Source organism: Aythya ferina (assembly GCF_964211825.1).
Source record: "Aythya ferina genome assembly, chromosome: 3".
Lineage (NCBI taxonomy): Eukaryota > Metazoa > Chordata > Aves > Anseriformes > Anatidae > Aythya > Aythya ferina.
Window position 1 is genome coordinate 34,630,853 of NC_140298.1, and position 14,180 is coordinate 34,645,032.

General features: G+C 40.3%; 1 protein-coding gene across 2 annotated transcripts in view; it reads left to right on the forward strand.

The window, feature by feature from the left end:
• The window catches only part of GLP1R (glucagon like peptide 1 receptor), a 90,758-nt gene that overhangs the window by 48,361 nt on the left and 28,217 nt on the right, over nucleotides 1–14,180 (forward strand). For both annotated transcript variants that reach the window (XR_014690820.1, XM_084512797.1), the window contains exons 4-5: nucleotides 7,645–7,754; nucleotides 10,529–10,635. Coding sequence is in view for 1 of the 2 variants with exons in the window: in XM_084512797.1 (XP_084368923.1) it covers nucleotides 7,645–7,754; nucleotides 10,529–10,635 (217 nt within the window). In the remaining variant the exon portion in view is untranslated. The remainder of the gene's footprint in view (nucleotides 1–7,644; nucleotides 7,755–10,528; nucleotides 10,636–14,180) is intronic.

Genomic DNA, 14,180 nt, shown 5'->3' on the forward strand with positions numbered 1-14,180 from the left:
AGTGGGGAGAGGGAGAGAGTATCAGTGGATTCTGGGGAAAAAAAAAAAAAAGCATGACTGCATACATAGAAACAGTTTTATTGTCTGGAATTAAAAAAAATGCATAAATAGGTTTAGGTTAGCATTTCTTAATTCTTGAGTGATTAATCTTGTAACATTAATATAATTTCAATTTGAATATTTTAAAATGAGAATTTGTGTGCAGGCAGTATCCCTTGGGTGATGCAAGACATCACCTCCATGAGCAGAGTCTCTGATTCTTCACTTTTGGTAGCACAGCACAAAATTCATGCACTGAGGTCTTACTGGGCATGCAGGGTGGCCTTGTACAGTCCATGGCATAGCCTGCACTTGCTTAATTGGATGTCCCCTTGCAGCATTTAGAGGTATCTGTTAGGTCTATGTAAGCTTGCATCCATCTCTTGGTAGCATGGTGGGTACATGACTCTCTTTTCATTGCAGTATTTTTATTTTATTTTATTTATTATATTAGATTTACACTGAAAGAGGCTGGAGGGGTTCTTGGATCTCTTGGGTTAGGAGCTAGTGATGTTATATTCAGGTCTGTTTCCCCACTTACCCAAACTGTAGAATATAATTGAAAATGAGTTTCTTCCTGCTGCAAGAACTTGCAATGACCACCAGCTTTCTGCCTCCAAGACAAAACGCAAGACATATCTGTTTGTCATTGCTTTATCATCACTGAAACGAAGAAGTTGAGATGACTAATACTCTATGAGGGAGCAGGAGGAGTGGGAAGGGGTACTAAATAAAGTACTTGTAGTTAAACTGCTTGTTGAGGTAATATAATTTCAGACGTTGTGGCAGCAAGCCCAGCATAAATGGGCATTTAGATGAATGTGGTTCTTGGACAGTCGTGCAGGCTGGAGCTCCTCCTGCTCCCTAGAGGCTTTGTGTTCAGGCTGCTCCTTCGTGTCGTATTTCCAGCTGCATGCTCACAGGCAAGTGCATGAATCTTGGTTTTAGGATGTGTTCGCTGTACAAGACACCAAGGAGTGTCTTGTACATGTGTGCCTACATGACACACAACTTTTTCACACAACAGTGACTCCTTTGAGGTGAGTAGTGCCTAGGTCAACCCTTTGAGAACTGAACAGGGCTGTTGGGAGGTGCAAACTCCTATGTTCAGGTAAGCTGCTGTCCCCATCAAAGGGCATTTCTCTCACTTCAAGAAAAAAACAGTCTGCTGGAAGACTTGTGGTGCTCGTATACTGCAGAGTCCCCTTTTTATGGAGAAAATTGTTATCTTCTCCTAAACATTTACTCCTGCTTGAAATAGAGAACAGCTATTAACAGAGGAGGGTTCTATAACACTTTATACACAGCAGCTAGGTGAAACTCTTGGTCTCTTGTCCTTTTTCCAATCTCTTTTCTCTCTGCCTGAATAAATGCGATTGGATAGGACATGCTGTAATTTGTTTTTAAAATGAATAATGTTCCAGTTTATCCTCAGGGACAGTTAGGTGAGTAATCTCATACTGACCTTGACACATTGATGTTATAAAAGGCAGATCAGGTTGGTCATTTTAAGCAGAGAAATCATTTAATTTGTTTTTATTTCTAGTAAAAGGAGGCTAGTAAGGAAATGTTTGTGAGCCTTTTGAGATGTGATAACGTATTTCCCCCATGTGTAAAATTGTTTAGCTAGACATTATGTTTGATTTGATTTGAAAACTCATCAGAGAGCAAGGTAGATGATGATATTAACTTCAGTGCTAACTCTTGGCCTCTCCTCTCTGTCTTTTATCATTCTACAGAGCCTGTTTTAGGTATCAATCCATATTTTAACATGTAATTTTAATGAGGTGTGATTGACACTGTTCAAATAAACTGGCTTCATTAAGCTCCTGTTCCAAAGGTTGTGCAATTTTGTCAGTGAATGCATTAATTTACAAGTTAAATAAAATCATACTCCCCATACGGTGGCTGTAGCTTTTATTTATTTTTGTTGCGGAAGATGATAGCCAATTCTAGAATGTGATAATTAGTGTGAGTTGAAACATTGACTGTATGATAATGAAAAGCATTATGATACTGGAAAGGGGTATTGTAGGATAGCAAGGAGGCAGTAACCCCCCAAACATTCTAAAAATGTTATTCATTACGCTAATCTGTTCAAACTGAAGCTGGTTGTTGTACATTTGGTATTTGCACTTCATGAAAGGTAAGAGGGCTTGAGTCACTGCAGAATTCAGGCATGGACAAGTGTGAATCACCTCTGACTAAACCACCTGCAAGCAAGAAACTAAAACTGCTCAGTGACTGACCTGGAAGCTGTGTGCATGCCTCTCTTCTGTCACGGCACACAGGCATTTTCTAGCAAGTCGTCGTCGGTTTGCTTCTGAATGTATTATTAACTGATCTTTTGCAGTAAAGGCTCTATATGAAGGCTAAAGGACAAGAGACTCCTGCTGACTTTAGAGCTTTGGATCAGGCCCACGCAAAAAGAAGATACATACACATAGTGTCCTTTTATCAGTGTAGGAGATTGAAGATAGGACAAGGAGTAATGGTTTTAAACTTTGAAAAGGTAAATTTAGATTATATATTAGAAATAAATTCTTTACTATGAGAGTGGCGAAGCACTGGAACATGTTGCCCAGAGAAGCTGTGGATGCCCCATCCCTGGAGGTGTTCAAGGCCAGGCTGGATGGGGCTTTGGGCAACCTGGTCTGATGGGAGGTGTCCCTGCCCATGGCAGGGTGTGGAACCAAATGGTCTTTAAGGTCCCTTTCAACCCAAACCATTCTATGATTCTAACATCTCTGTCATCTAAAGCCACAGTCAGCTGTGCAGAGGGGCAATCATAATAAACCCACATGAAAAATTGTTGTAAGAATACTGTATTTGTATATACTTACAACCATAAACATAAGTACCTTTAATACAAACCATTTGCTTTCCTTAAGATAGTATCTTGAATCAAAATGCCTGTGATTCCTTCAAAATTAGTTGGAACTGCTTTCACTAAGCAAAGGTGAGAACTTAGCTTGTATGTTATTAGTTTTAATCAAAATTTCATTTAATAACAAGATCTGAAATCTCCACTTAGGGTTTTTATCAGTTGCTATGCAGACATAGCAGAACAGTTTTCGGCACTGAGACCCTTCTCTGCCCCTCCCTTCAGTGAGGCATGACCAGGGAAGAGCATCAAGTTAAGGCAGCATCTCTTCTGAGCTGTCAGTCACACATACAAAGCTTTTTTTCATGTTTATGAGCAGTAGAAGGTGGCAGCTTGTGATGGAGTCTGTTGACAGGTGGATCAGTTGACACTGACTGCTTGCCCTGTTCTTCTAGGAAACTGAGAGAAACCTGGGTGGGACCAGGAAGGGCCTGCCCTGAAGGTGCGCCCTGCAGCAGCCGTGATGCATGGAAGCTGGGGCTTGTGAGGCTATGGCCCCTCCTTTTTGGGGGACCCCTGCAGCTGATCATGTGGCATGTGAAGACACCAGTGTCCCATTGGCTGGGTTTGTCTCCTAGGTCCTGCATAGTGCTGGTGCTGGATGAAGGGTCTTGTGTGCAGTGCGTACCCAGTGCCAAACCCTTCAGGGCCCTTACAGTCAACCTGCGCTAATGTCATGCGAGGTCATTGGTGTTTTGCAACAACTGAAAATAATATGTGTCCATAGTGGAGAGACTTGATTTCCCATTCCTGAGGGTAGCTTTTTGCCTCCAATACATCACCCCTGTACCCTCTTTATGTCATGGATTGCATAGTCTCTCAGCTCTTTCATGAGCATCTCTCCATAAATCAACCAGAATCCTAATGCTGTCTTAAAGACTCAGTTGCCTTCCCCTTCCTTTCCTTTCCTTCACTTCCTTTCTCATAAATGATTCCTGAGACAAAACATACATACACTCTCACATTCATGCGTGTGGTCTCATCTATTTAGGATTTTTGATTTGATTGAATCTTTTTGCTTCTTAAGACTCTTCCTGAATATAGACAGATCTTTAGTTGATTTGGGTCCTGTACTGACCACTGCTGTCTTGGCAAGCAGTGAGGCTAGAACAGCCTGGTGCAACTGGCTTGCTGCTACCCAGAAGACCGTAGCAGCCCTCAGTCCCATTTGTTCTTGACTCCTAAATATGGCAAGAGCTCTCCTTGCCAGTATAACAGGGCTAGTCTCCAATTATCAAATGAAAGAATGTGATTGGTTTTCTTAGGTGAAAGAAATCTTGTACAAAAAGATCCATTAGCATAGTAAAAAATAGTCACTTCAACATAATCAAAATGCTTTTTTCTTATATTCAGGGACGTCATTATTCTTTTTCCTTAACTGACTGCTTTTCAGTCTTTAATTTTAAGCTACATGACATAATTAGAAAAATTTCAATTCAAATACTTAAGTTACAAGATAATCCAATCTATATAAGATGGTGATAACTGACATTTGTTTCTCTTCATAACTGAAGGAATTGCCTTGTCTTTCTGTCTGATGGCAAATTTCATGTTCCATTTGCTTTTCTATTCACTAAACTTTTCTGTTCTCCAATAGGTGCCAGGCTTCAGCATACAATACACTTTCCTCTATATTTTTCAAGAGAAATGATATCAATAAAAAGAAAAATAGAATTAAAGTGTGTCACAGATTGATTTGGAGAAAAAATAAATGCACCAAGGCCAAAGCTTTCATTTTAATTAGACCTTGACAGTAAGAAATAATTAAAAAGAAAAAAAAAGTTTCACAGCTTCAGAGAATGTGAGATAATGTTTAGGGGAAAAAAAAAAATCAATTTTCATCTAGCAAGTTTTCTCTCTTCAGGAATATAGTGAAATTTGTTTTTGTGTGAGATTGTTCTTGTAGTAATTTTGTCTTATAATACTTGGTTACAGCTTATTGCATTAGCAGTCAGACTGAGTTTTGAAGTCCTATCACCATCCAGACTTTTAACTCCCTGGTTTTCAACTTCACTGGCTTCTGTAATAGAATATTTGCTGATTCCTGATTCCTAGAGCTGTCTTTGCATAGAAGTTTTAGATGGATTGCTTCAATTTGATGTCCATTAAATCTTAAATGGAAAAAAATGTTGGTTTCCAATTTGCTATCCTCCATCACACGAGATATCCTTAACATTGTTAATAGTTGTCAATGTGTAAGTGCACTGGCCTAGTCCCTCCTTCTGTTTGTGTTTAAACATATGCAAACAGAAATGCTGAAAAGGAAAGAAAATCCTCCACCAGGCATAACTTTATTTTTACGTTATCTCAAAATACATTCAATATACTAATTACAAAAGCAAATAGACTATGCTTATCAAAACTGTTGTCAGTTGCCATTTAGTATACTAATTAGAAACAGCCCATTAGAATATCAAAGTCTAGATTATTTTTAACACATCATTCTTTACTTACAGCGCCTACTACTAATATACCACTGATAAAGAATTATTGAACAAATTACAAGCTGTCAGCTAGTATAACAACCCAGTAGGTTATTTTCGTAATTACAAATAAATTTTAATATTTGAACTTTAATATTTGAACAGTTGGAGGCCAGTCACTAGTGGCGTCCCCCAGGGCTCGGTGCTGGGGCCGGTCCTCTTTAATATCTTCATCGATGATCTGGACGAGGGCATCGAGTGCACCCTCAGTAAGTTCGCAGATGACACCAAGTTAGGTGCGTGTGTCGATCTGCTTGAGGGTAGGAAAGCTCTGCAGGAGGATCTGGATAGGCTGGACCGATGGGCTGAGGTCAACTGCATGAAGTTTAACAAGGCCAAGTGCCGGGTCCTGCACCTGGGGCGCAATAACCCCAAGCAGAGCTACAGGCTGGGAGAGGAATGGTTGGAAAGCTGCCAGGCAGAGAAGGACCTGGGAGTGATGGTGGACAGTCGGCTGAATATGAGCCAGCAGTGTGCTCAGGTGGCCAAGAAGGCCAACGGCATCCTGGCTTGTATTAGGAACAGCGTGACCAGCAGGGCTAGGGAGGTGATCGTCCCCCTGTACTCAGCTCTGGTGAGGCCGCACCTCGAGTACTGTGTTCAGTTTTGGGCCCCTCGCTACAAGAAGGACATCGAGGTGCTTGAGCGGGTGCAGAGAAGGGCGACGAAGCTGGTGAGGGGCCTGGAGAACAAGTCCTACGAGGAGCGGCTGAGGGAGCTGGGCTTGTTCAGCCTGGAGAAGAGGAGGCTCAGGGGTGACCTTATTGCTCTTTACAGATACCTTAAAGGAGGCTGTAGCGAGGTGGGGGTTGGCCTGTTCTCCCACGTGCCTGGTGACAGGACGAGGGGGAATGGGCTTAAGTTGAGCCAGGGGAGTTTTAGGTTAGATGTTAGGAAGAACTTCTTTACAGAAAGGGTTGTGAGGCATTAGAACAGGCTGCCCAGGGAAGTGGTGGAGTCACCATCCCTGGAAGTCTTCAAAAGACGCTTAGATGTAGAGCTTAGGGATATGGTTTAGTGGAGGGCTGTTAGCGTTAGGTTGGAGGTTGGACTCGATGACCTTGAGGTCTCTTCCAACCTAGAAAATTCTGTGATTCTGTGATTCTGTGAACTTTTGTTAAATGCCAGAACTTTCCATTGAAGAGAACAGCCAAGCTCTAGAGAGTTCCAGCTGGAAGTAAGGATGGGGCTGCCAAGAGGAGGCTGTTTCAGCAGGCAAAGATGGAATTGAGCAAAAGCTGAAATCCAGAGGTGTTTGGTTACCCATGTCAAGTTGAATTTAAACTCAGCTCCTCATACCTCAAAATATAGTGTCTGCTTCACAACATTGCCCTGGTTGAGACTAACGCTGGTGAAGGGATTGACCCAGCACTATTTATTGAGGTGTAGCTTCATAACCCAGAATATGTCAGTTTGCTGGGTCAGAACTGTAATTAGCAAGGAACTTCATTTGCAAAGCCTCAAGCACCGTTACCCTTAACTATGCACTGATATTGGGGCAGCTCCAGGTTGCTTGTGTGCAGCAGTAAGAGTTGTTAGGCTTCCCCAATACTTCTAGCACCAGAGAGAGGGTTTCCTTTTATATGCTATGGTTGAGTTCTCCTCACCTCTTGTACTCCCATTTTGGTGCCTCAGTCTGGTGTAATTTTATTATGAGCCATTTTGTCATTCCTGCTTTTACAAGATCAAGCTGCTAACAGCTTTTGAAAGGCATTTTATTTATTGCTGATTTTGTTATCCAAACATGTAGACAGAAGGAGTAAAAAGACTGCATGGGTAGTTTAGGCAGAGATTTATGGCTTTGTTTTATAGCACAGGTGTTTGCGTAGGCATTTACATTTTGGGGAGCTAGTGTTAGTATACTTTCTCTGAGGTTTCTTTATTCATCATTCTGCATGATTTCAGAAAAGAATCAGCACTTTTACTCTTTCCACGCTTTCTCTTCCCTTTGAATTTTGTAGCTGAGGCTCAAAATTTCCAAAATTTGTGAGTCTTAAACTCTGATATTTCAGAGAACTGGAATGTACACCTGTTGTGAAACACATACAAAGAGAGCATCAACTGCTTGAGATCATTGTTGGTTAGTGTTTGTCCAGGCACATGTGCCACTCATTGCCCTTGCAGCCACATCCTTGCAGGCTGCTCTTGTTCCTGGGAGGAAGGAAAGTTGCACCAGCTTGCTTCCCTGTGTTCAGGCTCCCCTCCAGCCAACCCTATGGCCCCTTTTGTTTCTGGCAGTGCTGCATGGGCAGGTATACCGGTTTTGCACCTCTGAGGGGACGTGGCTACTGAAGGAGAACTCGACCCTGCCCTGGAGGAACCTATCGGAGTGTGAGGCCTCAGACCAGGTAAGAGTTTCTGACGCTGGCTGCTGCTGTTGATTCGAACCAAACAGAAAAGGACAAAATTATTCATTGATGCCCACACATTTTTAACCAGTCAAATAAATCTTTTTTTGACTTACTCTGGGTGCCTCGTTTCAATGGGCCTGGTAATATGGGACCACGCATCTCCTCTTCAGCAAAGACAATGTATGAGGTAGATGAGCCCAGGTTCAAATGTAGGTGGAACAACCAGGAGATGCAAACTGGATGGTCCTTGCCATGGTGCAGGGAAGCCTGGCCAAATGCTGTGCTCAGCCAAGCCAGGCTCTCTCCCTACAGTGCTCCTGAGGAAGACAGAGGTCTTATCCACAACAGGGTAAACTCAAATTGGAGAAGTCATCCAGTATTGTTCCATTGCCTTTCTTTCTGTCGGTGGAATGTTGCAAGGATAAAATTACTGTTTGTCTTCTCTGTCCTGTAAGCAGCTATTAAGATGAATCGAACTGAAGGATATTGTTTTTCAGCTTTGGATAGGAGACAGTTCCTGCTTTTGTGTGGGTGGGTGGGTTGGGGGAGAGTGTTTTGTGGCTTTTTTTTTTTTTTTTTTTTTTAATTAATTTGACGTGGGCTATGAAATTAGGCTTGTCAGTTTATTTTCGTGCCCTAGTGGAATTAGCCTTGTCAGTTTATTTTCTTGCCCTAGTGCTTTATACTCTGCAGGGAGCTGAGACACCTGGCATCAAATAAATGAGAGCAAAGGGATTTTGGTCAGCCATTGGCGTCAGCTAGTGCCCTGCATGTGTTCCCATGACGTGATATCATCACAACTATAAGCCTCCAAGGGTGATCCTTTTCATTGTATAAATTGGGTGTACGCTCTCCACCCCAGCATGCTGGGGACTATTACATACCTAGCCAAAACTGTTCAAGTATATGAAATTCCCAAGTGCCACGTCCCAAGAGGGTGTGTCCTCTGGAGTACGTGGAACTCAGTGTCTCATTCTTCAGGAGGAATAGATGGCTGCAAGCTAGGAGGAAATGGGAAGAGATAATTTCTAGTTATCCAAATACATAAGATTTAATTTTTCCCTTTAATTCACAGTCTTATTCCATGTCCATAGCACATTCTGAGGTACCCAAGCAGAGAACATTATCATACTAGCTAGTATAAGCCTGATCAATTAACTTTTCCTGGTTTGCCATTATGCTTTCTTCCAGGGCTTTTTTGGGTCATACCAAGGAGACAGATACCTAATGATAACGCTTGGTCATTTGGAACCTACCTCCAAATTTCTATGAGCTGATCTGGATTTTGAAAACCTGCATGCATGGTTTCAGTTCCCAAATATGAATAGCTGTGTTTGCTTTTCTAGCTAATGTATATAGAGCCCCCAATAACCTACTTTACTATACCTCTTGTGCACAAAGACGATTTTTTTTTTATAAGTTTACTGCATATTATAACAGTAGCTAAAACAGTCCCAAGGGTTTATGAGCGAATACTTATAAAATAACGTGATTTTCTTTAGGTATGAGATGTGTTTTTGATCTGTGTATGAGATGTTTTAAATTGTCAGGCCTCAGTAGTTTGCCTAAGCTTCTTTTTGTTGAGCTTTGACACTGAAGAGATATTTCTTTTCTCTTCGTAAGACAGCTCTCATATCATTCCTTTTAAAACATTAACCTATCAAATCCCCGAAGAACAGCTTGTATGTTCACATTAAATTCTCCTAGCTGTGCAAAATGCATCTGAATAGCTGTACTTATTCTTGAAGTACAAGGAATATATTCCTTTGTACGGCACAAATCTTGGGAGTCATCTGCTTATTCAGTAGCTTGAAGTAGGGAAGTAAAATGCTTGAATCTCTTCAGACAAAGATATGTGCTTAGAAATGGGCTAGAATAAGAGAACATTAGTGTCTTGGAGTCAAAGCAACAAGCCTGTGTTGTATTTCAGATGTGCCCATAGCTTTTCAGACAGTTCTCTCCCTAAAGATTTTGTCCAGAGCTTTCAAGCTAGGGCTGAAGTGGATGCATCTTCAACAGGAAATCCAAAGAGAGCTGCAGCCTGAGACTGGGACTGTCGGGAGGGTGCAAGCATCCCCGCTGCTCTGGCTTGCATCAGTTCATTTACTCTCAGGCAGTGCTGTAACGTGTAGTTCATGAGTCCCTTCCCAGGAGGTGGTACAGTTGAGGAAGAAGAGGGATAATCTGGGGGCAGAGAAGAGTTTAGTTATATGAATGCAAGGCACACTTTGCCTCAGAGCCAGCAAATGGGACCTGGCTTGTTTTATTTCTAAATATAACTGAAAGAACACCTCCATTACAGCGGTAAGGTGACTGGCTCAATGTGTGCAAGTCTGAAAACATAAGCTTTGCCATTTTTACTGCAGAATTGAGTTGTGTCTGTTCTTCCTGCCATCTGTTTAACACCTGCTTGTCTGTTAAGTCATGCTTCTCCAACTTTATTATCAAATAATATCACATGATCTATTTTCTAGCCTGGCTGCAAAGTCCAACTGTTTGACTGAACACCTGGGAGCATCTGGGGAATTCAGATTAAATTTTTATTTCCTTAGAACATAGGAAAAATGGAAGACTTATTTGATGAATGCATTTAAACTTGAAAGTAGGAGAATGACTTCTGGGTGTCATTAAGAAAAGTTAGAAAGCAACTGGGAGGAAAGAACTGAAGCCCATGAGCTCTGTCTCTCCCCTCAAATCCCCCTCACTTTTTTTTTTTTTTTTTTTTTTATATATACTTTTCTCCTTTACTTTTCTCCTTTATATGCTCTCAGGATGCACCAGAAGAACAGCTCCTGAATTTGTCCATCATATACACCATTGGATATGCTCTTTCCTTCTCTGCCCTTGTAATTGCAACTGCCATTCTTCTTGGATTCAGGTAACTGTCGAAGCTCTGAACAGAGTGGAGAAAGGTGTTATGTTTTTCTATATGATAGTATCAGACTGACAGAAACTTTTGAGTTTTCCGTTCTTCTATCACCTTATTTCTCTATCTTGTGTTGCCTCTGTGTGCTTTCCTACCATCATTTCTTCTCAAAATGCAAGAAAAATTCCTAAGCTTTTGTAGTGTTACTAGTATGTCTGTGGATATGCTTTTTTTAGTTGGATTTTTTTAATATACATATTTTTGATTCTAATTAAATTGCCATTGGAAGAGATGGGAAAAGAGAGATTCCAGCATTCCCTCATGTTGTCACCTTGGACGTGGGGCACTGGTATGGAATGTGAGAGGTCATTTGGGACAGAGGTTAACATCTTGCTTTATGTGGAATTACCCAGAACATAAATCTCAGTCTCAGTCATTTCTCAACAACCATGTGTATGGTGTATTTCAGTACAGAAATGGATTTTTTACACAATTTCTCTTTTTGGAGAACTTTCAGAAATTATTTCTTTTGCAGTATGGAAGGGAAACTAATTACGAAATTTGAAAATTTTCTATGAAATACGTTGCTGTCACCTGGTCAGTTTGGCATGCTGGATTCGTCCTGGTATGCACCAATGAATTGCACGAGGTACCTCAAAATTAAGAGGTTGCTGGTTGCACAGCCTTCCCAAGTTGGATACGTACTGATGCTACATTGTGTAGGTTTGGTTAAAAAACAAACAAACAAAAAACCCTTTGGGCTCCAACAGAACAATCTCTCTTTTTCCTTCTCTAAATGCAATAGATATCTCATTTATTTCAGCCCAAAATTCCTATGGTGTGGGGATGCTGAGCACAGGAGACTGATATTTAGAAAACACAAAGACGTGAAACTAATCTGGTGTGGAAGGAAAAACTATTTGTCATGCAGTCCTGCTCCTTGCTGCTGTGTGCATCCAGGTCCCATCATCCCTCTTACAGGCTGGATGAGGCTGCCTCTGAAGAAGTATATTTCCCCATCTTTTGGTTACTCTTTCTTGAAATCAGGTCTGGAACTTATGTGTCCTGGTCCTTAAGAAACTTTTTTCCCTGACTAAATATTTCTCATTGCCAGTTAATGATCATTTGCCCTGGAGGCAGCACTCTGTTAGCAAGGCAGTCCCTCTCCTTTCCTCCCTCCGAAGTGTATGTACCCCTCATGTATTTGAAAAGATCAGTTGTACCTTCAGCTTCTAATTTCCAAAACTAAAATAACCCAAGTTTTATACTACTGCACAACACCTTTTAGCATTGTATTATCCCTCCTTCCAGTGGAGAATTGTAAGGCTATCTCAAAGATTTAAAATGACTGCAGGAATGTAGAGACATGCTCACCCTCTGAGTGCTGTGTGATGATAATTATGATTTGTTCATGTAGTAGCTGTGCAACTTTGGGACTCATCCGACTGAACAGCATATGGTCTTGAATTCTCCAAATGTCTCCCAGGATAAGAGCTTTCTCCTTGTTTCACCCATCAATGACACTTTTTGAATAATCTTAGCAGCCAAAATGTAAAGGTCACAGAGCACAACCATATACATACTGAAGGAAGGTTTGTGCATGTTTTTGGCAGGAAACAAAGAGCAACTCTGTTGCAGATGACTGGTAAAAGAGAGAAATTTAGATGCTCTGACTGTTTGTGGAGAGATCCATTAGCATTTTTTCCTTTAACTGTGAAGTGAGGACTGGAAGAAATGTGCACAAGTGTGCATTTCTGATTTTGAAAATGAGTTTTCAGAGATGTTAATGGGGCTCAGAGTCTTATTACAACTATGCCATCAAACCATTTTGTGTTTTCCTGTCATCAATCTGGAAACAACTTCTTCCTGGATCCCATAAAATACTTAAGAATTTACCCCTGTTTCGGTAAATGCTTGTGGCCCCAGTAGTTGTGCAACCTCACCAAATAAGGATAGAAATTTAATTCGGTGGCACCAAAAGACTGATGTTATCCACTTCTGCAATAGAAGGAGTTAATGAGTTCTTAGACTACAAAATAACCTTTATATTTGCTTTTAATAATGATTCAAGAGAGGAAGCAATATATCTCTAGTGTCCAATTTTGTATCTTCTGAAAGAAATGAAAGAAAAATCTGTAATTTCAGTGAAGCTGAATTAGCCCCATAACTTAATGACTGAAACAATTTGAATAACTTGCATTGCCTGCAGCAGAAATAGTCTGTAACTACTTGCAAACTATTTTCTTCAATTGGCTAATTTACATAAATTTGTCAATTGGATTTAAATGCATGGCAATTCTGAAGGGCAGCAGCAAATAAGTTTTAAATTAAAGGAAAATAAACATTTATCATAGGTAAGTTTTGAAATAGGCTGTGACCTTAAAGTGATGCAAAAAATTATATTTAAACTATACACACACACACACATATATATATATGTTCTCCTTTGTCTTAGTTTAAAACTGATAGCTTTGAGACCAAGTAAATAGACGTGGACTGTCTTACCCAAATTTATAGAGCAATAAAATCAAACATCTAAAGCAGAAGTTCACTGAAACTTCTTAAACTTCTTCTAGAACAATTTTTCTTGTTTTTTCTTGTTGTTGTTTTGTTTGTTGTTTGTTTTTTTTTTTTTGTTTGTTTTTTTGTTTTGTTTTTTGTTTTGGTTGGTTTATTTGCTATCTGAATTTTTTAGCATCAAAAAAAGAATTATATCCAGTGTAGCTTCCTTTGAAGCAAAGTGTGTATCCTTACAATGCTGGAAGAAAAACGTTTGTGGGTGAAGCTGGTAAAACACTGACAGCACTCTGCAGCTGGGTGCCATTTACATGACTGCAGTTTCCTTTGCTATCCCTTGATGTGCTCTTCTCAACAAGTAGCAATTTTGTTGTCTTTGCAGCTAGCTGATGAAATTCAAGAGGATTTTTTTTTTCTGTTTTGTTTTCAATTCTGAATGCAGAGGTGAAAATTGTGTTCCTTTTAGTTCCACAGAAGATACTTCCAATTCCCCTGGGAGGCAATTTGAATACAGGTTTTTCTCTTGTCACATTGGTAATTTACAGGTGGATTTTTGATTAATTAATTAATTCATTATTTTTTTCATTGTGGGAAGGGATGCTTGAACACAGCCAGAAGCTCTGCTGCACATTTCCTGAGCTTTGCCAAGGTAAACCTGTGCAGTGACATCAGGGTCAATTCAAAGAGGTTAGATACAGCATTATGTGAAGTTTGATATTATTATTTTTTTTTTAGTCCTTTCAGATATTTCTTCTGAAAATTACTTTAATTTTACACTTTTGAAACCTTTTAAATAGTTTTTCCTAATGTGGTGATCTTTTCCCTTCCCTCACTCACCCTTAGGGCTTAAAGTTTTGAATATCTTTTCCTTTATAGTGATTTCTTCCCAAAGACAGTTTGAAATACCCTCAGCCATTCTTAAGTTACGGGATTTCCTCAGGTACCTCATGATTTTCAACAGGGTCCATTGTTCCCTTCCTCACTCCTACCCGTGATATTGCAGTTTTTACACCACTTGTGGATCATGACTGATTCTTCCT